At 32.5% G+C, this 23776-nt stretch overlaps 2 protein-coding genes across 4 annotated transcripts; both read left to right on the top strand.

Moving 5' to 3' along the window:
- Positions 1-1816: 1816 nt before the first annotated feature.
- LOC126725112 (NDR1/HIN1-like protein 6) lies at positions 1817-3189 on the top strand. Its single transcript, XM_050429632.1, has one exon. The coding sequence runs from the start codon at positions 2146-2148 to the stop codon at positions 2923-2925; it is 780 nt and encodes a 259-aa protein (XP_050285589.1). The 5' UTR covers positions 1817-2145; the 3' UTR covers positions 2926-3189.
- A 10786-nt stretch (positions 3190-13975) lies between these two features.
- LOC126725111 (chaperonin CPN60-like 2, mitochondrial) lies at positions 13976-23137 on the top strand. Of its 3 annotated transcripts, none has more exons than XM_050429630.1 (17): positions 13976-14143; positions 14483-14614; positions 15526-15685; positions 16237-16412; positions 16788-16883; positions 16972-17076; positions 18609-18695; positions 18806-18895; positions 19949-19979; positions 20150-20217; positions 20307-20384; positions 21508-21603; positions 21678-21777; positions 21860-21963; positions 22053-22158; positions 22660-22738; positions 22832-23137. In XM_050429630.1, exons 1-17 carry the CDS (start codon positions 14084-14086, stop codon positions 22935-22937), a joined length of 1674 nt encoding a protein of 557 aa, XP_050285587.1. In that variant the 5' UTR covers positions 13976-14083; the 3' UTR covers positions 22938-23137. The 3 variants fall into 3 exon arrangements, with proteins under 3 accessions (XP_050285587.1, XP_050285586.1, XP_050285588.1); XM_050429629.1 differs by having other exon boundaries at positions 19949-20029; positions 20149-20217; XM_050429631.1 differs by lacking the exons at positions 21508-21603; positions 21678-21777; positions 21860-21963 and having other exon boundaries at positions 19949-20029; positions 20149-20217.
- The last annotated feature ends 639 nt before the right edge of the window (positions 23138-23776 follow it).

Here is a 23776-nt window from a genome sequence, read left to right as displayed (position 1 = left end):
ACCTGTTTAACTCGTATAATAAATAAATATTTATTTTATTTTAGATTTGTCAAATACCTTTTATATCCAACATATATTTTAAATTTAGAAAGAAAAGTGAGTAATTATAAAAATTTACAAGGGATATAATTGGAAATTGAAACTTTCAAATCCTAGAACTACTAATACTTTTTTTTTTTTTTGGCATAAAACTTGCACAAATAAAATTGATGAACTTGTGGAAGATGTTATGAATTTGGACATTAACAAAGAATCTATGGATTATAATCGTGGTCATAGTCAGGATTAGTCTACTGTTTGCTCAAATTTTTCAATATTGATACTTAGCATTTGACGAGTTCCAAGGATATTATATTTTTGTTAAAGTATGTTATTTTATTTTTGTTAAACTTTGTTATTTTGAATTTGGGTTGAAGTGTATGCACTTCTTTTGGAGTGTAAGGAACTTATTTTTAGATGAATGTTATATTTTTGTTGAACTATATTATTTTGAATGTGGGTTGAAGACTTGAAGTGTATGCATTACTTTTTAGGATGTAAAAAAAATTATTTCTAGATAGATGTTATATTTAATATTATGCAGGTTGAAATGGGTTGTGTTACATTCGTGTTAACCCAATATGACTCGTTTATTAAGTGTGTCAAATGGGTTGGGTCAGATCAACCCGCCTTATTAACAGGTCGGGTTAGGGTTGAAGGATTATGACACGATTATTAAATGGATCGGGTTAGGGTTGAATCATTTAGTCGAATACTCCTACCTCGACACGATACGAACTCGACATGCTAACCCGAATTGACAGCCCAATATTGAAGAATCTATCTCAAGGTTGCGTGATCAATAGTATTGAGTATTGATTGGGAAGAGTGGGATTTGCAGGAGTAATGTACTGCATGGTTTAGTTACATCAATAAAACCCTCTCTTTTAATACTATTTTACCAACCTTTAATTATGTGTCTAAACTAAAGTAGCCTATATTATTTATCAATGTCAGCACCATTGATTTATAAATGTTTTAGTCTTCCAATAAAAGTTATAATTGAAACCTCAAAGCTCAAATTATTGCTAATATTTTATTAGTAAAAACTTATTGAGTATAATCAGAATATAGTCAAATGATATACTCTCTTTTTCTGTGAATGATAGAATGCACTATAAATTGCTTCTCAAAAAGGAAAAAAAAAAAAAAAAAAAACCCATTATAAATTTAAATAATAAAACTTATGCGAAAGAAAAAAAATATCACATCATTATATTCTTAAAATATTGTATAATTACTTTTTGATAATTATCCTTCCTTTTGCAAAATAGAAAATAGGTTTTTAATTTTACAATTCTCCATCCATTATGGCTGGTTTTACAACAATTGTTTTCTTTTAATTTTTTTTAAATTTATTTACTTATGAATAAGAGTTTTTAAAGCGTCATTGTTTCTAAGCATGATTATATTTTAGCCAATTTTCACTAAATAAAAAAAAATAATTAGTAATGAACAAAAAGCTACATCCAAATTCCAAACTAACAATATATCTTTTATGTCAATAAGAGAGTTTCAATTATATAGTTGTGTGAAAGTATTATGATAATAAATAGCTTTCTAGAAACAAAAGAATATTTCGGGAAAAAGAAAAGAAAAGAAACGCGCATGCTTAGTGAATGTTGCATGTCGACCATGTGTAAGCTGTAAGATTAAAATTATGCAAAGATTATTTTTTATGTTTATCTAGTACAGAGAGTGTTCCCACTCTCCCCCATAAGAAAGTGGAGATATTTCTTTAGTTGTGGTTATCATGTTGCTGTCTCTCTCTCTCTCTCTTTGCCAAGTTGCTATTTCACCATCCTTTCATCTCTTCACAACCCACAGATACCTTTCTTCCACTCTCTAGAGTCAAAAGCAAGCATTTCTCTCTCTCTCTCCTCGTCTCTGAGAACCAAATCAAACACCTGCAGCTTCCTTTTATTTCTCACTCACAAGTCACAACCATATCAAACACCTTATTCTTTATTTCTAGATTCCAAAACAATCACCTCTCTCTCTCTCTCTCTATACCAAAGCAAACAGCTTTATATCTTTCTCTTAAGTACACCTCACAACAAACAAACATCTATTCATTCCCTTTTCCTCTCCTTTCCTCTGAACAAAATGGCAGACAGGGTTTATCCCTCGTCTAAACCTGCCACCAATGGTACCGCTGCTCCTACCGCCACCGCCAGCAACGGCGCATTCCCCGCCACCAAGGCCCAACTCTACGGCGCCACACGCCCCGCCTACCGCCCACAACCCCACAACCGCCGCCGCCAACACAGCCGTAGCTGCTGCTGCTCCTGTTGCATCTGGCTAACCTTCTTTCTCCTCCTCCTCATCCTCCTCGTAGCCATTGCAGGTGCCATTGTCTACGTCCTCTACCGCCCCCACCGCCCTACTTTCTCTGTCAGCAACCTCAAAGTCTCGTACCTCAACGTAACTTCATCCTCAACCATAAAATCCAAGTTTGACCTAGACATCACAGCCAAGAACCCTAACAAAAAGCTTGGTTACATCTACGACACTATCACCGTCTCTTTACTCTCCAACGATATTGATATTGGTGATTCAACCATACCTGCCTTCGTGCAAGGCAAAAAGGAGACGACCGTTTTGAAGGCTGACATAACAAACACTGGCAAAACACTTGACAGTGGTTCTGTTAGTACTTTGAAGACGGGCTTGAAGAGCAAGAGTGGTATTCCATTGAAGATAGAGATTGACACAAAGGTGAAGGCCAAGATGGGAGGGTTGAAGACCCCAAAGGTTGGAATAAGGGTTACTTGTGATGGAATTACAGCTACTGTTCCTACTGGAAAAAAAGCAGCAACTGCATCCACTTCTGCTTCTAAGTGCAAGGTTGACATCAGAATCAAGATTTGGAAATGGACTTTCTAAGAGGTAATGAATGGAAAAGAAGAAGGTGCATGTGTGAAATTTTTTGTTGGGGGTTATCTTAATTTCTTTTTAAATAATTGTCTATTATTTTTATTTTTTAAGTTTTTTTCTTTTTTTTTTTTTTGGTGATTTTGTAAATGGGAAAAAGGTTGGTGAGTTGATTTGTACTAAAGTAGAGAAAATTTGTTATATATTTTTTCAAAAAGTTCGTGTTTTTTGTAATTTTTTTTTCTAATTAATAATACCTGCAGAACTTGTTTTACATATTTATCTTGTACTTGGGAGTTGGGACTTTTTTTTTTTTTGGCTACATCTAACATCTTCTTTAGCTTCTTAATAAAACCAAAAGGTAAAAGCCATGTTAGTTCAGAGTTCAATGTTGTAAATCAAATTCGTATATAAGTTGGATTTGATGTATTTAAGGTATCTTATTTGCATTGTTCACGAATTTGGCTCAGTGGTAAGTAATTGCAATAAAATATTATTGTGGGTTGAAATTTATTGTTAAAAAATATTGTCGGTTCTTAATTTAAATAGTCTCAACAAGGCATCGAATTTGATTTCAAATCTCCCTTTTGATTCTGTGTAAAATCAAGAACCATTCAATCAAGTTGATTGCGTTAATTATTAGATTTTTTCTTTTCTTTCACATGGCATGTGGTTGTGGCTTTGGTTACTTTTTAGTAAATAAAAAATTATAGAATACTAAAATATAAAAATGAGGGCAAGTTGTAGAAATGGTCAAATAGTTTGTGCATTTATTTATTTTCCAAAGGAGATATTTTGTCTGATTCTGAACAAGAAACTCTGCCCAATTTAATTGTAAAATGATTAATTAATCCAAATTATTTTAGAAATAAGTAATTAATTTACTGGCTCCAGCCTTTCCTTTGAAGCAAACAATACATGCTGAGGTGGGTTACTTCCCAACACATATAATAAAGTCTTGGTGTTGTCTTATATATAGTCGCTGTAAGTCACTTCCTAAGATGTAAAGTCTTAACTGCTCTTGATGTGTGATGAATTCACAATCTGGTGCATGCTGGTTTTCATGATTTATCAGTGTCGGTGAGGGTCTTCTATAGGCTTCTACATGCTTCAATAATTGTGGTTGTGTATATATGCAGTAGGGCCCAAAAGTTTTCTCGAATGAAAATATAAAATAAAATAAAATGTTTTCCAAGTGTTTTTGAAAACAATTAATGGAAAGCATTCCTTTGGGAGATTCAGAGGATTGCATGTGCATACCATGTGGCCAACATCTCACAATCACTAGTGATTGGGTAACTTGAGAAAAAACGTACATGCAATGATGGGAACACAATTAAATTCTTCCTTAGACTATATATATATATATATATATATATATATATGTATATATATATATATATATATATATGAAATCTTCCTTAAATGCCACATTTTGCAAAAGCGACCATTCATGACAAGGTATCATGAGTATCATGCAGTTAAATTTATTAGCTATTCATAAAATGTGTCCCAAAAAAATAAAGGAAAGAAAAATATTTTTTGTTGGTTGAAAAACTATTAATGTATATGAAAAAAGAAAAATCATAATCATGAATGATACATCTTAATATTTTTTTGGTCACCTTAAAAGAAAAAAAAAATGTATACTATTAATTAACTTGTTTTTAAATCAATAAAAAAAATTAACTTATTTTGAGATAATTCTTTCTATAAAGGTTCACTTGAAAATTTTACAGTAATTAGGTCATGTGAACTTTTTGGAGGTATTTAAGAAAATAGTATATTAATGTATTTTTCTTAATTTTGAACTTGGTTTACATTTCAATATCATGAAAGCTATTTCTTTTTCAAATAGCGTTAACTGATCAACCAAATACTAATGGCTAATTAAGTGATTTGTGATTTAATATATTATTCATCTTCCTCGTGGAAAGAACTTGAAATCAAATTCTCCTTCTTTTATGAGAAGTATATTGTTTTTATTATGGACTACGTCCCTTGTCAGCTATTCTACTAAAAGACTCATATTTGCTTAAAATTATTAAGTGAGCTTGTGATTAAAAGAGAAAAATTTGTAAAATTGACTCAACAATTTTAAATATGTGAAAGTTTTTTTATAAAAATAATAGATAAGTGACCTGATCCACCATAAAAACCATATAATTTCTCATTTTTAACATTTTGAAAGGGGAGGATGTTGGTATATAGCATTTAATAAAAGTTTTGTGGATAATCATTTTCTATTTGTAGATCTCAAAAGGTTACGTTAAAAAAATAAAAAAAAAATCATCTTGATTATTGAGTATAAAGTTGTAATTTTTCACGTATAAAAAGATGCAAATTCTATTCAGATCTATAACATTAACTAGCATTGTCTTAGTAAATAAACTAAGTTTTTTTTTTTTTTTTTGAGAAACTAAGTTAGTATTAATCATGCATGATATTAAATTCAATAATGATCTGATGTAAAAGTCTACATTTAGACCCTTCAATAAAGGTGGGTCACATAAGGTTTTTTTTTTTTTTTTTTTTTTTTTTTTTTTTTTTTCAAATAAAAGAATATAGACTAATAAACCAATTGAGAACCCCATAAAAATGAAAATAATCTAAATATTTAAAAAAAAAAAAAACAAATAAAACCACCCATCATTACGATTTGATCATCTGTTGTCACCAATGGCTTTGATGGCTTCAAAAATTGCAACTCTAGTAGCTTCTCCTAGTTGCATAAGGTGTCTCTAGCTTTGCCCAAAGGACTTCCTCGTTTTGACATGGTGATTTTAGATGATCGGACCACCATTTTGTTTTGTTTTTCTTTTTATAATATTAAGATATTATATTTGTTGAGGTCTTTTTAAGGGAAATGCAATTGGATGTATTATTTTCTGTTGTTTTCTTTGAAAAGAAAATTTGATTAGATATTGTTTTATTATTGGGTACACCGTACACGTAATGAAGACTTTTACACTTTATCATTGTTGATTTTTTTTTTTTTTTTTTTTTTTTTAAGGGGAAAATCATTGTTGAATTCCAAATCTCATTAAACATTTTTTTTTTTTTTTTGGTTCAAAAAACCTATATATATAAACTCATAATTTTCCTATATTAAATTGATCCTTTTACCCGCTTCCCAATAAACACAAGATTACACTTTTACAGAACTCTTTTTGGGAATTCTTTGTTTAGTACACGAATTTGATCCTAGAGTGACAGCTTGAAAGAAGTTTAAAAAGCAAAAAAATAGAAAAAGGAAAAAAGCCTCAAATTGTCGAATAACTGGCATCTGTTTATAAATTTGGCCAGAGGAGAAAAATAAATAAAGAAAGAAATAGGAAGGTGGGTATTGTCAAGAAAAGTTGAAAAATTAACGTCACAGATTTATAAAGCTCCATATGGACCTTTATTCCACATACTTTAGACTATCTGGCCGGCCAGTGGACCCAATTATAAACTGATCAGTGTATGACTCTCACGTTGTTGAGGAGGACTGGACCAGGCACCCGCCCGCAGTCTCACTTTTTCCTTACTGGCAGCGGTCCATATATAGGATGTGGCCACTTGTAAGCTACAACCTATCAAACCATGAAAAATTAGTTTCAATTTTGCAATATAATTTAATGGGTAGTGATTAGAGAATCAAGTAATATTAGAATTGTGGGTGAGCCAATCATCCAAACTCGTAATGTTAAAAGGCCTAAAGAGTGAAACACTAGTACATTGGTGTGGTCAACGACCTTTTGAAGGTTAAGTTAGAAAGTCATAACAATTTCCAATAATTCTAAAAAAATGAGAATTAGAAAATTGTGTATATACCTTGTAAGGGCGGGGCTTGATGCTTATATAATGGTCGAGAACTGACCAAGTTCTTAGGAATTTAGGCACTTTTCTTGTAGGGAGTGGAGTTAATGGCTATATCTTCGGGTTTACAAATTTGTAGGAGACTTTTTAGACATGGTATGCAAATTCTTTCCATGTGTAGATGGCGGAGTGGAGGACACGCCAAGGTTGGGGAACTAAGTGTCATTGGTAGTCTGTTGGCCTTGGTTGTTCGTCTATCTCAAGTGTACATGTTGACGTGAGGCGGGTATGTGCTATCTTGTAAAGCCAAGTGTTGTTGGTCGTTTGCCAGCCTTGATTTTTTGTCTATCTCAAGTGTATGTGCTAATGTGAGGCGAACATATGTGCTATCTTGTAGAGCCAAGTGTTGTTGGTTGTTCGTTAGCCTTGGTCATTCGTCAACCTCGTTTGTCTAATCCAACATAGATTAGACTATATTGAAAGACTAGATCTTGTCGAACGACTAGCCAATTATCTTATCTTGTAAAAATATTTCTCATAAACTTTTATTTTGAAAATTTCAATAATTGAGGTGATGGCATTGAATCTTAGACGTTTTTTTTGAAAATATCAAAAAGTACTTATTGTGTTACAACTCTTTTAGTCAAAACTTTTAGGTATTAATTATATATGTCCATATTAAAAGACAAATAACCTAAAGTTGAGTGATGGATATTTATGTTATTGATAACTTCCTCTATATATATATATATATATATATTTTTTTTGAACCAAGATAACTTCCTATATTGATTGTGAAATTGATGCACTATTGAAAGTTCTGTATGTCATATATATCTACAAATACTTTGTGGATTGACACATCTCATAGTATGCTCAATTTGCTGTCGGGAATTGTGGAGACGAAGTTGCTTTTGTGGTGTGCTACTATTGGTGGCGGTATTCATGCTTAGATTTGGGCAACTTGGTGGTGGTACCTCTCATACATAGGACTTACTATTGTTTATAAGCCTTGTTAATCATGGGACTTTTATTTAAAAATAAAAAAGAAAGAAAAGGAAAAGACATGTATCAATTGACTTGGAACATGACAATAACTCAAACCAACCTAATCATATTGGATACTTGTTTACAGTAATTTATTTAATTAACTCATTTGATTATGGTAGCTTAGCTTTGTAGACCTTTTAGTGGAGGTTATGAATTTCAAACCTTGAAATGAGCAAACCATGTGTGTGGCCAATATATATAGATGGTCATATGAATTTGAAGGTTCCACGACTTCTAAAATATATAAATATCAGAGTGGCTCTCCAAATTCTTGCAAATATAATTAGTTTTATAAACATAGTTTTCAACATCAATCACCAGTGCTCTAAGGAGACAATAGCTGAGGAGCTAGCTTGATTGCCATGTGACCAGAACATGCAGCCAGCCAGCAGCTATACACTAATTTAGGGAGTGTTTAGTATATATATTTAAAAACTGAAAATTTTTGTTTGAAAACATGTGTAGAAATATGTGTAGGTGAAAAAATGTATGGAAATGCGTATAATGTTATTTAAAAACTGAAAATTGTTGTTTGAAAACATGTATCAAACATCCCCTTAGTCTTTTTTTTTTTTTAAGATTATGCGGCCATTGTAATTATCTTTTTGTCAAATCATGAAACCACGACAATGGAAAATAGTTACGAATTTACTTTGATTTATGCTATTATAATTTATAACTTTTACGTGTACGTTTGGTTTAATTTCAAAACTTTATAGGTGAAGTTTCCAAACAAACTGACTAAAAGATGTGGAAAGCTCAAAAAGTTTTTAGAGAGAGAGAGAGAGAGAGTACCAGTTACTGAAAGTTGAAGAAACCTTAATTAAGGTGTGAAGAGTCAGAGTACTTGTTGCTCAAAGTTGAAGAAACCTTAATTAAGGTGTGAAATCTTACAAAATAACTATATCTAATCAATATATTTAAGCAAGTACATAAATAAATGATACAAAAATTAATTATCTTTATTTTAAATTACAAGGTATATCTAAGTCTAAGAATAAAACCCTTATTTGTTTTCCCATTAGTACTTAATTAAAGATAATTGTTAGGATAGCTGTTATAATTTTATAAATGTCCAATTAATTCAAGTAATTGGTATCCAACTATCTACAACTTATTACTAGTGAAATTATGATTCTATTTAAATAAATATAACCTTATACTTTCTTATATAAATTATATACTTTAAATTATAATTTTATTTATAGATATATGAAATATTCAACTGAAATTTAGGATGTTAATTATAAGTCTAGCTACTTTGCCAAATTGCCATTTCATACAAATAAGATTTTTTTAACATATAAAAATATATATATTTAAAGATTTTGTTATTATTTTTTTTTTCTTGGGATAATGGATTAATGACTCATAACTGTAATGGTTTTCATGGTTCCTTTCAATGAAAGTTAACGATCTTTCCAAAAAAGAAAAAAAGAATCCTCTAGAGGAGTCTAGCTAATCTGATTATAATTAGAGCAATGAGTTAAGAGGAGAAAAGGATCACCACTAATATTGTGTAGTCCAAGTGTCCAGCCATTATTGGACAAAAGTTTTTGAACGTTAGAACTTTGATAATTGACTCATAGTTTAGTCAAAATCGACTTTACCAGAATATGCTACATTGCCTCTGCTAGCAACGTATCCTAAGGGGATATTGTCTTTATTGAGACGCTTTCATGCTTATCCGAAATCTTCACTGAAACCTTTCAGATTTCTTTGGGTTGCACCACTAGTGCCTTGCCCTTTCCTTTCATGTCTGCCTTGGAGGGTCTTTCATTCATAGTAGTCTGCGATTGGATTTTGGGAAAAGGATTAAGTCTTGAAATATTATTTTGAAAATAAATGTTTTCTTGCAAAACTTCATTCAAGTTCATTTTTAAAATCCTTTTGCCAATGTCTTTCTGTAAAATTCCTTTTGCATGTTTTATAAGAAAATTATTTTTAAATTTTAAAGCATATATAATATAACAAACTTTTTATTCTACACCTTTGTGCTCTCGCTAAGTAGTGGTATAAGAGTAGTCATGATGAGTAGTGGTATAAGAGTAGTTATGATAAAGTTTGTTAATGTCTAAGTGACTGAAATTCAAAAACTTTACAAAGTCTGCCATAATTCTATCCGTTCTGTATGTCTTACTATATATCTCATTCTGCGATAATAGAGTTTCTCCATAAAGTCTATCATCAACCACTATAATAGTCTGGGAAAAATCTGTCAGGGACTTATGATCAACTCTTTCTGTTGAGAAATTAAATCTGTCTTTGTTCAAGAAATTACCACAATTAATATTTTCTTTAATGATTAGTAAAGGAGAATCTGTCAAGACTTCTTTTATTAAAACATCTGTCAGACTGTCAATCCATTCATATTGACTAAAACAAATTTTAAGCATAGTTCTATCTTTTGCATGTTTTCCACTAAATTCTTTTTCACCAGGTGTTTGGACAATATGTCGATGCCTGTGCAAAAAAGCAGTGGGAGGATGAGAACAAATCTTTGTCTCTATATCCTGTTTAAACTTTTTTATGTCATTATTCGTCAATTGGTCATCAAGTGATTTTTCTGTCAAATGCCCTTTTGTTCTACAAATTCTTTCTTTATTAATATCTTTTAGGATAGTGACTTTATTAAGGGAATAATTTCTTTTAGGATTAGGGGTGAGGTGAATCTAAAAACTAGCACCTTAATTTTAATTCCTTCATCTGTCATCAAAAGGGGGTAAAGCAAAGCCATAAAGGGATTTCTTAAAATGATTTTAGAAGAAAAGGTTTTTTATTAAACCAAAAATAGTTTCAAAACATATTCTATCATTACATATGTGAACATTAGGTATTTTATAATTAATTATGAGCTTTTCTCCATTAGTCTGAGTTAATCTTTCAAATGATTTTTCATAGTATTTTAAAGGTATTAGTCATTCTTGTATACAGTTCATGTTAGCGCCTGAGTCTATTAAAGCAACTTCTGTCAAAGAAAACTTTTTATTAATTACCAAAGTGATCTCTGTATGCCATTTTTGAAAAATTACTCTGTTACTTAAACTCAAGAAATTCTGTCTGTCGTTGTCATAAGGAATTTTCGTTAATTGTTGTTGCACTTGTTGATTCAGGTGTTGAAATGAATTGTACACAGGAAGGATTAATACCTTCCAAATATTATGAATCAACAACAGATAGATTAACTCAGGCTAATGGTGATAGATTTAAAATAAGTAATAAATTGACAAAGACATACATATATAATAATGGAATCAATTTCAGAACACCTTTCTTTTTAGCAGACAAGTTGTCCTCTAAAGTTATTTTAGGAAATCCATTTTTGGCTTTACTTTATCCTTTCTCCACAACAGACAATGGAATATGTACTAATATTTTGGGAATAGAAGTATTCTTTAAGTTTATCCTACCTCCAATCCCCAAGGATATACATTTGTTGAAAGAAATCTCCATATTTAAGGACATGAGTACTGATAAGCCAATAACAGACAATGATGAGATTACTACAAATCCAAAGGTAGATGATACTATAATCTCTACCCAATAGCACTTAAGTATATACATATTATTTTCAAAAAGAATTATATATATCTTTTCAAAAAGTTTATTTAAAGTTTGTTTTCAGAAAGATTTTATGCTAAGATTCTACTCAATTTAAGTCCTTCTCAAATCTTTTCTAAAATATTTAAGTCCCTCTCAGAAATAGACAGCCTTCTGAAAGAACCCTTAGAATAAACTCCCTCAGTAGCATTTGAAGCTACATTGCCCAAATTTGATCGTCAGTTGCATGAAGGCCTTTAGCTAAGGTGTACTTGCACTATAATAGTTTGTTAGTTTTAAAATTAACGGTCAATTGCTTGGCAAGCAAGATAGCCATCCTAAGAATAAAATCTTTGACTGAATTTTGCCTGAACAAAAATCTTCAATGAAGAATTTAGATAGAGCATGAAGGCGTCTCAATAGAGGCAACATCCCTTCAGAATACAAGGTCAACAATGACAATGTATTCAAGTGGTGATTATCAGAAGGGCCTGACTAACAGACATAATGACAGAATAACTACTACTAGACAAAATTGAGAAAGAAAATTACAAAATAGCTACTATAGCTACGATCAGACAAATCCAGAAAGAAAATGACAACTGCTACAAATAGAGCATGAAGGCGTCGTAGGTGAAGATTTCAGATAGAGCATGAAGGTGTCTCATTAGAGGCAACATCCCTTTAGAATACAAGGTCAGCAATGACAGTGTATTCAAGTGGTGATTATTAGAAAGGCCTGACTAACAGACATAATGACAGAATAACTACTACCAAACAGAATTGAGAAAGAAAATTACAAAATAGCTACTATAGCTACTATCAGATAGATCTAGAAAGAAAATGACAACTGCTACAGATCACTATTCACCTGCGACAGATTACTATTCACTTGCGACAGATTACTATTCACATGCGACAGATTATTATCACTATTCACAGCACGCGTGAATAGCTTCTAGACAGATACAGACAGATGTTCATAAGTCACTATTGTTCACTAGCATGCGTGAAAAGAGACCTGATAGATTCCTAAACAGACTACTGCTCATCAATAGTAATTTCCACAATATTCTACAAGTTTTCACCGATAGATTAACTTGAGTTAACTTTACTAATTCAGGTTACTTTTGAAAACTTACTATAGTTCATTCCATCTATAAAAAGACAGACTCCAAAGTCAGAAGACATGGTCCAATTTCAAGTCTAGCTAATTTGATTATAATTAGAGCAATGAGTTCAGAGGAGAAAAGGATCACCACTAATATTGTGTAGTCCAAGTGTCCAACCATTATTGGACAAAAGTTTTTGAATGTTAGAACTTTGATAATTGACTCATAGTTTTTCAAAATCGACTTTACCAGAATATGCTAGCTAGGTACTGTGGTCACTCACACCACGCCTAGACCAAAAGCATGTTAAGGAATCACTTTATATTGAAAAGAAAAGAGTCCAAACATAATGACCATCGAATTCCAAAAAAAAAAGTGAATTTCCAATTCAGGCAAAGTTGGTGAAGTAATAACGCAGCCTGTTGCACTCTCTACTTTCAAGGGAGAAGTGTAATTTCCTTCACTTTCGAATATATACATACACACATATGTGTGTATATATATATATGTATTCAAAATTAAAATGAATGAAAAAAATTAATATATTGTACTTTACGTATACTTGTAATTTATTTTTAAACTTACTATTACAACATTATGCTAAGAGTCTAGTAGGTAATTAGTTGAAATATCTTAGTATTTCCAACAGAGACATTTGAGCTCAATTCCCTTCTCTCACTGTTATTATCCAAGTGTCAGTAAAAAAAAATTTGTAGTAAGGATAGAAAATATCTATTTATTTTCCAGTTTAGTATTCTATCTCTCCAATTAAACACTTATAATGAAAAATATTATTTATTTTCTCTTTTTTTTTCTTAGGTTAATTGTATTTCCACCCTTCCCTTGACTATGGTAGATTTGACTGTTCCTACTAAACTTCAAAACTGAGTAATATATTCCATAATTACTGGTAATAAACATTTTATCTCATGTCGTTGGTATTTCAGTCAAATTTAATAAATAAAAAAAATCAATTTCTTTTTGAAAAAAATAAGTATGATAAAAATTTAAAATTTTTGTTAAATTTAATAGAAATTCTATCAGAAGTGCAATTTATAAATTTGAAAAACAAACTTTTTTGTAAAGTTTAGAATGGCCATTGTAATAATTTAACAAAAATAGCTTATAAGATGTAAATTGCACTTCTGTTAGGGTAAAAATATTATTTGATCCCTAAATTTTACCAAAAATAGTATTATTTGTTACTTATAAATAGGCCATTGTAACTATACCATAATTAAAGAGAAAAGTGCAATATACGATTCTTTTTTCTTTGCATCTTTTTCTCCACACCTTTCTTGTAGTTTACTTAGGATTGAAGCCTCACCATAAATAATGGCAATAGATTTGGCATTTTCAAAACATGGGCTTCATTTGGGTAATGGGAATAGGCCCATTTAGATGATAAACACAAAAATGCACAGACACAATTGCTTCATTATTGGGCCAACTAATCAAAAAACAGTCCTAAAGCCATAATAAAATCTCGACCGTCAAACATGTAGTACTCAGTTTTCAATCGGGACCCACCTTATATCAACAATCCAGATTTTTCCAAACTCTCACCGTCACAATAACATAGCATAACATAAACCCAGAGCTAAAACCCTACCAAAAGCCCATCTCAGTCTCTGTGTGTGTGCGAGTGTGTGTGTAAATTCTCAGCAATGCATCGAATAGTTTCAAAATTAGCTTCATCGATCACTTCATCTACTTCAAGAAAAGTTGTAAGAAACTATTTTTGTTTGTGTTTTTTTTACTATTAAAAGTCTCAACTTTACTGTAAAATTTGCTTAACCCTCCGTTTGGTTGCCGAGAAAGATTGGGAAATTTTCAATCTTTACTTCAATTTCCACTTGTTAACGTGAATTTGGGAATTGGGTTTTGATTACTTTTCGTTTTTCCATCACATTTTTTCTCAGCAACCAAACGTGGCAATATATGCACTTTTTGAAATTCTATAGACTCCCACTGTTGCTTTTTTGGGTTATTCAAGGGATTGTGTCTGATGGGTATGGATTAATTTGCGATGTAATGTTTGTTGGTTGGTGATTTGGATTGGAAAGGTGTGTAGCAGAGTTGTCTGCAATAGAAATTATGGTGCCAAGGCTATTAATTTTGGGGTCGGGGCTCGGGCCGCAATGCTGCAAGGCGTTTCTGAGGTTGCAGAAGCTGTAAAAGTCACAATGGGACCAAAGGTATTGGTCTATGTTCTATAATTTTATGTAGTTTGTGATTTCTAGATTTTGTTGGACACTCGTTAGTGTAGGCAGCAACAATGGCAGTAAGCCAGTAGCTTGTTTTATATATTCAGTATAATATCCATATGTGCATGGAGCTTGTTATATATATATATATATATATATATATATTTTTTTTTGATAGGTATGATTTCGACTTATGGCCCACTCCATGATAATTTTTCTTCATCATCAAGCCAAGACATCAAATGGTTTTTGATGTAGGCGGGGTTTGAAATTGAACTCCTTATTTCTCATTCAACAATAGGAGACTTTACCAATTGAGCTAATTGGAACCCATATATCTCTTTATTTTACTCCTCTATACCTTCAAATGAAGTTTGATGGAGCATTGAGGAAAAAGAAGGCTACTTTTTTTTTGGGGGGGGGGGGGGGTGGCTAGCCATTTCTTTTTGTAGGCTCAAATTGATTCTTTTAAAACACTCATTTGATGTTTTTCTTTGAATGAATTGATTATGATGGCACACTCATTTATCTTGTTAAGAACTCTCCAAATTTTTGGAAACTAGGCTTTTAGAAAAAAGCACATTCACTTGCCAATGAGCTCTAGGTCAAATATCTCTTCCTCCTTCCACAATAATGGGACGAGTTTAACAGAACAAGAAGACAACCTTATGGATTCAGAGGCTTATTAACTTCATTAGCCAATAAAAATAAAGATGCTTATGCCCTTTTTGTTTTATGTGTAAAATTTTTATTTGTCATCCTTATACTATCTTTTGATAATCTAGCATGTGTCTCAAGTTATGTGCCAAATTTAATGAAGGTAAGAATAGCTCATAAATAGTTAAATTGTGCTCTCATCACAGCTTTTCCTTTTTTCTCAATTTTCTGGTTGCTTGATTCAGGGCCGCAATGTGATAATTGAGCGAAGTCATAAGGATCCTCAAGTCACAAAGGATGGTGTTACTGTTGCCAAAAGTATCAGCTTCAAGGAAAAAGCCAAAAATGTTGGTGCAGATCTTGTAAAGCAGGTTGCAATTGCTACTAATACTGCTGCTGGAGATGGTAAACTTGTTGTTTTCTCTTGTTTATGTGCCTGAAATAACATAATAGTTTGTCATGGATTTATAAACTTACTGTGGAGAATTAGGCTTTGAATCGGGTTTATTTAATTTTTATTGTTGATTAAGAGTTAGTTTATTGCTCTTAAGACTGCAGTGATAAATGCAATGAAGTATCAATTAGACATGTACCTTGAAGGTACTTCTTTTGGAGCTAAAAAAAGAAAGAAAGAAAATGCTCCAGGCAGCTCTCAACTCTCAGCTACTTAGGATTGCATTTTGTTTTGATCTGAATCCTTAGAATAATGTAGTTTATTTCTACCTGATGTTATGCACATAAGTGAGCCAATCAGCTCTAACTCAAGTGACACTTCTTCCTTCCATAAGAATGGGTGGAGGGTGAGGTTGTAGGATCAAAATATAGTGGGTGTGTGTACAACATACGAATAGAAAGAAGTTCATAAGTAATGTTGAAGGGTTGTTACTACTCTTTTTCATCAATGTATAGTGAGATATCTTCTACTTAGTTTCAATCTGATTCTTATCTGTTTGCAGGTACTACTTGTGCAACTGTCCTAACTCAGGCAATACTCATGGAAGGGTGCAAGTCAGTAGCTGCCGGTGTGAATGTGATGGATTTGCGGAGTGGTATTAATATGGCAGTCGATGCTGTTTTATCTGATCTGAAAAGCAAAGCATTGATGATAAGCACATCAGAAGAAATTAAACAGGTGATGGACTTCTTAGAGAGTAATCTCTCATTTTGGATTTGTTTGGTAGGAAAGGTTGTGTTATGTAATATTTTCTTGAACTATCTTGCTATTATGATCCTAGAAGTGGGATTTATTTTATACTCTAGTTAAAAAGAAAATCTGTGTGGTACTTTTAAGGGATGGGAAAATGACTTCTTGCAAACCTAGTTCTGAGAAATTTTTGCATTCATGTGGGGTTTTAAATCTTTCTAATAAGTGTTCATGAATATCATTGGTGTTTGTACCATGCACAATGTTGATTTCTCTTGCTAAATTTACATTTGATATGTATTTTACTACTTTATATATGATCTCTTGCTCTAACGTTTGTTTATCAATTTATAAATATGTTAGGTTGCAACTATTTCAGCAAATGGTGAAAGTGAGATTGGAGATCTTATAGCTAGAGCAATGGAGAAAGTTGGAAAGGAAGGAGTCATTACTGTCGCTGTGAGCATCTTTTTTGTTTCTTCTAATGTTTATGATAGTTAAATTTGATACAGTTCGATATTGCTTATTTATGATTCAAAATTTGTAGGATGGGAATACGATGGATAATGAGTTAGAAGTGGTGGAAGGAATGAAGCTAGCCAGAGGCTACATATCTCCTTATTTTGTTACTGATCATAAGACCCAGAAATGTGTAAGTTCAGATCTTTATTGTTGTTTCCGGTATATTTGTACTTCAAACAGGACTTAGTGCTAGAATTAGGTCACTAGTAATAAGAATGTGCTGCTGCTTCCCATCCCTCCCACACCCCCCCCCCCCCCCCCCCCCCCCCCCTCTCTTATTGTATATATATTAGACTATTTTCCCCTGAGCAGATGAGGTGCAAATGTTTAAATTTCTAGTGCATTTCCTTAGACCTTTTTTCTAATCAGCAAATACATGTCCTTATTTTTTTTCATAGGTAATAAGAGTAATATCAATCATGAAGAAAAAAAACAAAGAAAGAAAATACATGGTGTTCATGATGGTGAACAAAGCAAAAACAACAAACAACATCAAAGAAAATACATGTTCTTATATCATTGAAGGGCGTAGAGTCAGCTTGCATATATCCGTCTTGACATGAAGTTTTTGCTATTTCTATTCCATGTTGTCAGTTAGTATTTTGGTGGCCCTCTGATCTTTGTGTTTGTCGTGTTTCAGAGGCCACTCAAATTTAAATTTTATATGTGTGTGTGTATATAATTTATGGATGAATTTTATTCGGAGAAGCTGGAATGTTCATTTTATTCGGAGACCAAATGATTGGGAAATGGGTGGTGTGGATGAATTTCTTCTGTACTTTGGGTTCAAATCTACCTCCCACTGAGAGTGGAGATCATATGCAATGGAAGTTGACAAAGAATGGGGTTTTTGATATCCATTCGTTTTACAATAAGTTGAGAAGCCCCTTACCCATTATTTTTCCTTGGAAAGGTGTTTGGAAGGTTAAGGCTCCTCGGCATGTTTCCTTCTTTGTGTGGACTACTGTATGGGATAGGATCCTTACAGGTGACAATTTGAGGGGTAGAAGGATGGCTTTTGTTGACTGGTGTATCATGTGCCGTTGTAATGGGGAGACGGATTATTTGTTACTTCACTGTGGTAAGGCTTATCGGTTGTGGAGTTTGGTATTTAGATCTTTTGGGATTTTTTGGGTCTTGTCAAGATCGGTTGCAGATACTCTATTTGGTTGGTGGAATTGGCCTGGAAAGCATGTGTCTAGTATTTGGAACTTAGCTCCATTATGCTTAATGTGGTGTCTTTGGAGGGAGCGAAATGGGAGGACTTTTGAGGACATGGAAAGTTCGGATGACCAGTTATTGGCCTCTTTCAGTGGCTCTCTATTTGACTGGTCTAGGGCTTGAGGACTCACCTCTAGTGATTCCCTCCCTTTGTTCCTTAGCTCTTTCCTGTGTAATTAGTATCCTTTCCTTTCTTTTTTTCTTTTTTTCTCTTTCTTTCCCATTGTACTTTTATCTCTGCCTTATGTTTTTCTACATAAGGTAGTTTCTTGATTATATATCTTTATTACTTATCAAAAAAAAAAAAAATTTATGGATATTGGCATACTTCCTATTTTGAATTTCTTTCTCAACATCCTTTACTTTTTCTTTTGTTGTATGGTTGACATGGAAGCTTTTTCTCTGATGTGTGACCTAAAATTTGTTTCTTCATATTCATAGGAACTAGAGAACCCCCTGATCCTCATTTATGACAAGAAAATTTCAGACATGAATTCACTTGTTAGAATATTGGAGCTAGCAGTACAGGTAATTAACCTTTTCCTGAGGGGCTATTTTCGTAGGCAATGGTGAATGATCAAGTGAACTTACAGAAAATGTTCTTGTTCTTGCTTCTGCTGCTATTGAATTCTTAACAGAAAAAAAGAGCACTACTTGTTGTGGCTGAGGATGTTGAAAGTGATGCACTTTCTATGCTTGTACTCAATAAGCATCATGCTGGGCTTAAGGTGATTACTTGGCTTTACTTGGAAGTTACTTTAAAATGTGTAACGTGTAAGATAGTACAGGTTATATTATATGACTTGTATACGTATATCTTGTATGTATGTATGTATGAAAAAAGAAATATATATATATATATATATATATTGATAAGTGTATATCTTGTATATATTAATGAATTGCAATAATATTGAAATCCTTATGAGATAGATATGTTTGTATTTCTAGTAATTCATACATCCTTGGACATCAAAATATTTTTCTCAAGAGGGCCACACGATTATTGGTAATATGATGTTCAACAGTTGTGTGCTCTTCATGCTTGAGCTATATAGATAGTTGAAGCACATGAAGGCCCTTTGACAAGAAGCAACATCAAAACTGAAACATCTGGGGGGAAGAGCTACATTATTGCATCCCCCCCCCCCCCCAACAAATTTTGTTTTTGTAAGCAGTTAAATGACTTCATATTTCTGAATTATGAAAGGTTTTCTTAAGGTTGTTTTTTCTCCCATAAATCAAGAAATAAAAAAAGAAACTTATATAGTGGGACACAAACAAATGGAGTGCCCAAGAAGTTAAAGAGTTAATAATCAAGAGTTCTTGGTCTTGAGATCTTTCCACATGGAGTAAACAAAATAATGTATAGAATTCAAGCTCTAGAATAATTCTGGGCCTATCTTTGAAATGACATGTGACTCTAAAAATAATGCCAGACTTCTATCAAATGATACCTTTTTTAATATCTTGTGAATAGGTATTATCTTGTGACTTAGTCTGATGAGTGCCTATACATATGTACCTCTATATATCTGTAAATAATCCTATATTTGATTTTATAAGTTTTGGATATTTGATTATATTATTTTGATTTATTGAAGAGCATTAGTTATCTGCTGTGTTAGGTGTATTTTTCTTTCTTTTATATTGACCATTTGTAAGGTCTGTTATTACTTCAATTGTAATTTAATTTCTTCATTATCAAGATGTTTTGACATTAAGTCTGCTTGTTGTAGTGTCAACTTTCATAATCCACAAGTGTAATTTCATGTGTTTAGGTTTGTGCGATCAAAGCTCCTGGTTTTGGGGAAAATAGAAGAGCAAACTTAGATGATCTTGCCATTCTTACTGGGGGAGAGGTTATGCAATCTTTTACTCCTAAATTAATTTCTAATATATATATATGGACTTATATGCAGAATTTTTTTCCTTTTCTCTTTTTTATTTTTATTTTTATGCTAAGACCTTTATTGTACAGGTTATCACTGAAGACCGTGGTTTAACCCTTGACAAAGTGCAATTTGAAATGCTTGGAACTGCAAAAAAGGTTTATGTTTTTTAGCAGAGTGTGCTACGGTGCTATATTTGAATTTCTTTGGGACATAACTAACTTCAAAAAATAAAATAAAATAACAGGTGTCTGTCTCTCTTGATGACACAATAATTCTACATGGCGGTGGGGATAAGAAGCTGATTGAAGAAAGATGTGCAGAGGTATGCGGTTGGCTTTTCTCTTTAATTCCTTATTTATTTTCAAAAGTTTTATTCAGTGTGCTATTCACTTGGATGAATTGTTCGCCAATTTTTTTGATCAATAATTTTGACACATTAGAAATGCACTTAGTGCTACATGATGGGTGAAATCACAATTCTGATGACCTCCTTATAGTGGTTTAAAGCTCTCACCTTTATTTTTTGGTTGTCCCATTGGCTTTTTATTTTTTATTTTTAATACTCAAATCCAACTCAAATTTACTCACAAAACTTCATTTTCAATTACATTGGTGGTAAAAGTTGCAATTAGGGTTAACACCAACTGATGATCTCTCTTTTCCCCATCTCTCTTCTTCAATCCCCCTCCCCCTAAACAAATTCTCTCATCAAGGTGTGACTCCACTTTGTGGGTCCTTGAATGCACTCATACCTTTTTGCCATAGAATATAGGTTTTTTCCCAAGTGTTTGCTTTTGAATAGAATTAGAAGAAGGGAACTCTGATAAAAACACTTTTAACTTTTGATCCTGGTAAAATTACCCATGTTTGCTTATTTCAATGCCAGACAAATACTTTTAAACTATTTCTGGTTCTTAAAAATTCTGCAAGCAATCCCTATATGCCTTGTTGGGTTTGTGCTATCAAATAATTGTCGCTTCTTACAACTTTCTGTTGATGCATAATTTTCTATTGTTCCCTTGGGAATTTCCCAGTTTGTTTAATCCTTGCTATATGCAGTATCTCATCCTTCAGTCTCTGTTAAATGCCATCAAACTTTTGTTACTACTATTTTCCCCTTCAGAGGAAGCCCTAACTCAATCAGCATTTTCAGAATTGATCATCTGTATGAAAAGAGGACCCTTAAGGTGTTTTGGTGATTAAATTTTTTATAAAAATTTTCAGCAAGAGTTCCTGAGCTAATTTATACATTCTAAAACCAACTATAGTGAAGCATAGAAACATGAGAGCTACTTACATTTATTCTTAACACCCTAAGCCTTACTCTTTTGGTAGTTGGGAAGGAAATTATTTAGATTGCCTCAATCTGGACTCTAGAAATTAAAAATAGGAATGAATGGAAGTGAAGATTCATAACATTTACTGATGCTAATGATGTTCTACAGCTGAGGACAGCTATGGAGAAGAGTGATGCCGTGTTTGACAAGGAGAAAGCACAGGAAAGGCTATCAAAGCTGTCTGGTGGTGTGGCTGTTTTCAAGGTATGTTGTTCACTTGTCTGAATTCCTGCAGTGTGGGTGAGTGATTGCCTTGACATGCATCCATTTTCTGTCAGGTTGGAGGGTCTAGTGAGGCAGAAGTTGAGGAAAGGAAGGATAGGGTCACGGATGCTTTAAATGCTACAAGAGCGGCTGTGGAAGAGGGTATTGTGCCAGGTAACTAGATTTTTGTCATTCCTCTAGGTTATATATATCCACAGCACATCAAGAACAATCGTAACTTGCTTGCCCTTATTAGGTGGTGGTGTTGCTCTTTTGTATGCTGCAAAAGGTTTGGAAAGCCTTCCAACGGTAAATGAAGACCAGAAAAGAGGCGTAAAGATAATCCAGAATGCTCTAAAGGTTTTATTTGTTGAATTTCCTCAGCCAGCATCTACCTTGGTGTTTATTTGCAGTTAAATACTGACAGTGAGCATTTTGATTTGCTTTAGGCACCTGCATTCACAATAGCCTCAAATGCTGGTTTTGATGGTGCACTGGTTATTGGCAAATTGTTGGAACAAGATAATCATAATTTGGGTTTTGATGCTGCTAAAGGTTTGTTCTTTTATTTGTTACAAGAATTAACATTGTAGCCAACTTTACAATTTCTTTCCGTTAATAGGTCTTAGACTATTGGGCTTGAATCATTTGCAAATCTGTCTTCTGTGGTATTTTTGGTCTATGGTAAAGCAAAATAGTGTAGGAAATTTCATGTTGTCTGAGTTGGAGCTTTTTCTGTCCAATAAAATGTACATGAAAATTTCTTTTTCTGTCCAGGCCCTGAAGGAATGGGAAGCGTCCACAATGCCTTGTGCATTGTATACAAAAAATGGAAAACTTTCCAACATGTTTATATTGAGAATTCTTATGAAAGTTGAATTATCCAAATTATTGCAAGAGGATCTTGTTTCTCTTTCTTTTCTTCTCTAGTTTTTTCTATATTTGTCCATTCTAAATTTCTCAACACTTGGACTAATATCAAGTGATGATTGTTTAAAGCTGTTTATTTAATACTTTCCTGGCCACTTAATTAATAATAGTTCTTGTGCAAAACAGGTGTATATGTTGACATGGTGGAGGAGAGAATCATAGATCCTCTCAAAGTGGTCAGAACGGCTTTAGTCGATGCTGCCAGGTAAAGATCATGGTTGGTCAAGCAAAAAATTTATGCATATCTAATATGTTTCCTACCTTAACCTAACCACCACCATGTGCTTCTGTGTTACAGTATCTCATTGCTACTGACAACAAGTGAGGCAACTGTATTTGACCATCCAAATGAGAAAAACAAATCTCCGAGCCGCATGCCAAATATGGATCAGATGTCCTATTAGAGGACCAATCTCAAAACCAGTTTTTAATTATTGCATATTTTTGTATCCATATTTGGGCCTTTTGTCATTCATTTGTTAAATCTGCCAATATATGAATTTGGAAGCCCAAACCTTTCTTTTAGGAGTTTATACCCCATATAGAAAATGAGTTACTAAATCACGATACAAAATTCATTTGAATGAAATTCTTATTTGCTGAATGATTTAGGGTACTTTCAACTGTGTAACAAGAGCATTATTAGAAAATGCCCAAAAAAAGACAAACAGGGAAAAAAGAAAGAAGGAATTGTGTTATATTGAAGTTTATTATGACCAATTTTCACACTTGCCTAAATAAAGGAATAAGCAGAGCATAATTGTGTGACCTTTTTAGATCTTTTTTATTTGTGGTGAATTTAAGATGGGGACTTGACACATTGAAGCAGGTTTTCAAAAATGTAAATAATGCTCAAAATTTATCGTAAAATTAAATATATTATTATGTGTCTACACACTTTTTTGTGAAAAATGCTAAAGATAAATTTTATTTTACTAAAGCAAATACAGATATTCTGTAGAGCAAATTAAACTGTCTTAAAAGTTACATGGCAAAATTATCCAATTTTTGTTGCTATAAAAGGGAAATAAAATAATTATGGGTTCCAATTCAATAGGAAAGTTCTTAAAAAAATAAGCACACAAGCTGGCCCAATGAACATGGAATATACAATTGCAAGGATCAGGGGTGGCCCAACAAATTTGGAAGCTTAAGGCGATATAATTAAATGTGGCCTTTTTGTTATCACTTAAATAATATTTAACTAGTATTTAATATCATATTTTTTTTTATAACAAAAATC

This window comes from Quercus robur, chromosome 5 (genome assembly GCF_932294415.1).
Source record: "Quercus robur chromosome 5, dhQueRobu3.1, whole genome shotgun sequence".
NCBI lineage: Eukaryota > Viridiplantae > Streptophyta > Magnoliopsida > Fagales > Fagaceae > Quercus > Quercus robur.
The sequence above is the reverse complement of the archived record's forward strand: the minus strand, read 5'-3'. Positions and strand labels throughout refer to the sequence as shown.

What these genes read in the sequence shown, in the direction of transcription:
- LOC126725112 (XM_050429632.1), top strand. Translation starts at nt 2,146, where the DNA reads ATGGCAGACAGGGTTTATCCCTCGTCTAAACCTGCCACCAATGGTACC.
- LOC126725111 (XM_050429629.1), top strand. Translation starts at nt 14,084, where the DNA reads ATGCATCGAATAGTTTCAAAATTAGCTTCATCGATCACTTCATCTACT. An exon ending in CATCTACTTCAAGAAAAGTT is followed by an intron (nt 14,144 to 14,482) that starts GTAAGAAACTAT and finishes TGGATTGGAAAG; the next exon opens with GTGTGTAGCAGAGTTGTCTG. An exon ending in GTGGTGTGGCTGTTTTCAAG is followed by an intron (nt 21,604 to 21,677) that starts GTATGTTGTTCA and finishes ATTTTCTGTCAG; the next exon opens with GTTGGAGGGTCTAGTGAGGC.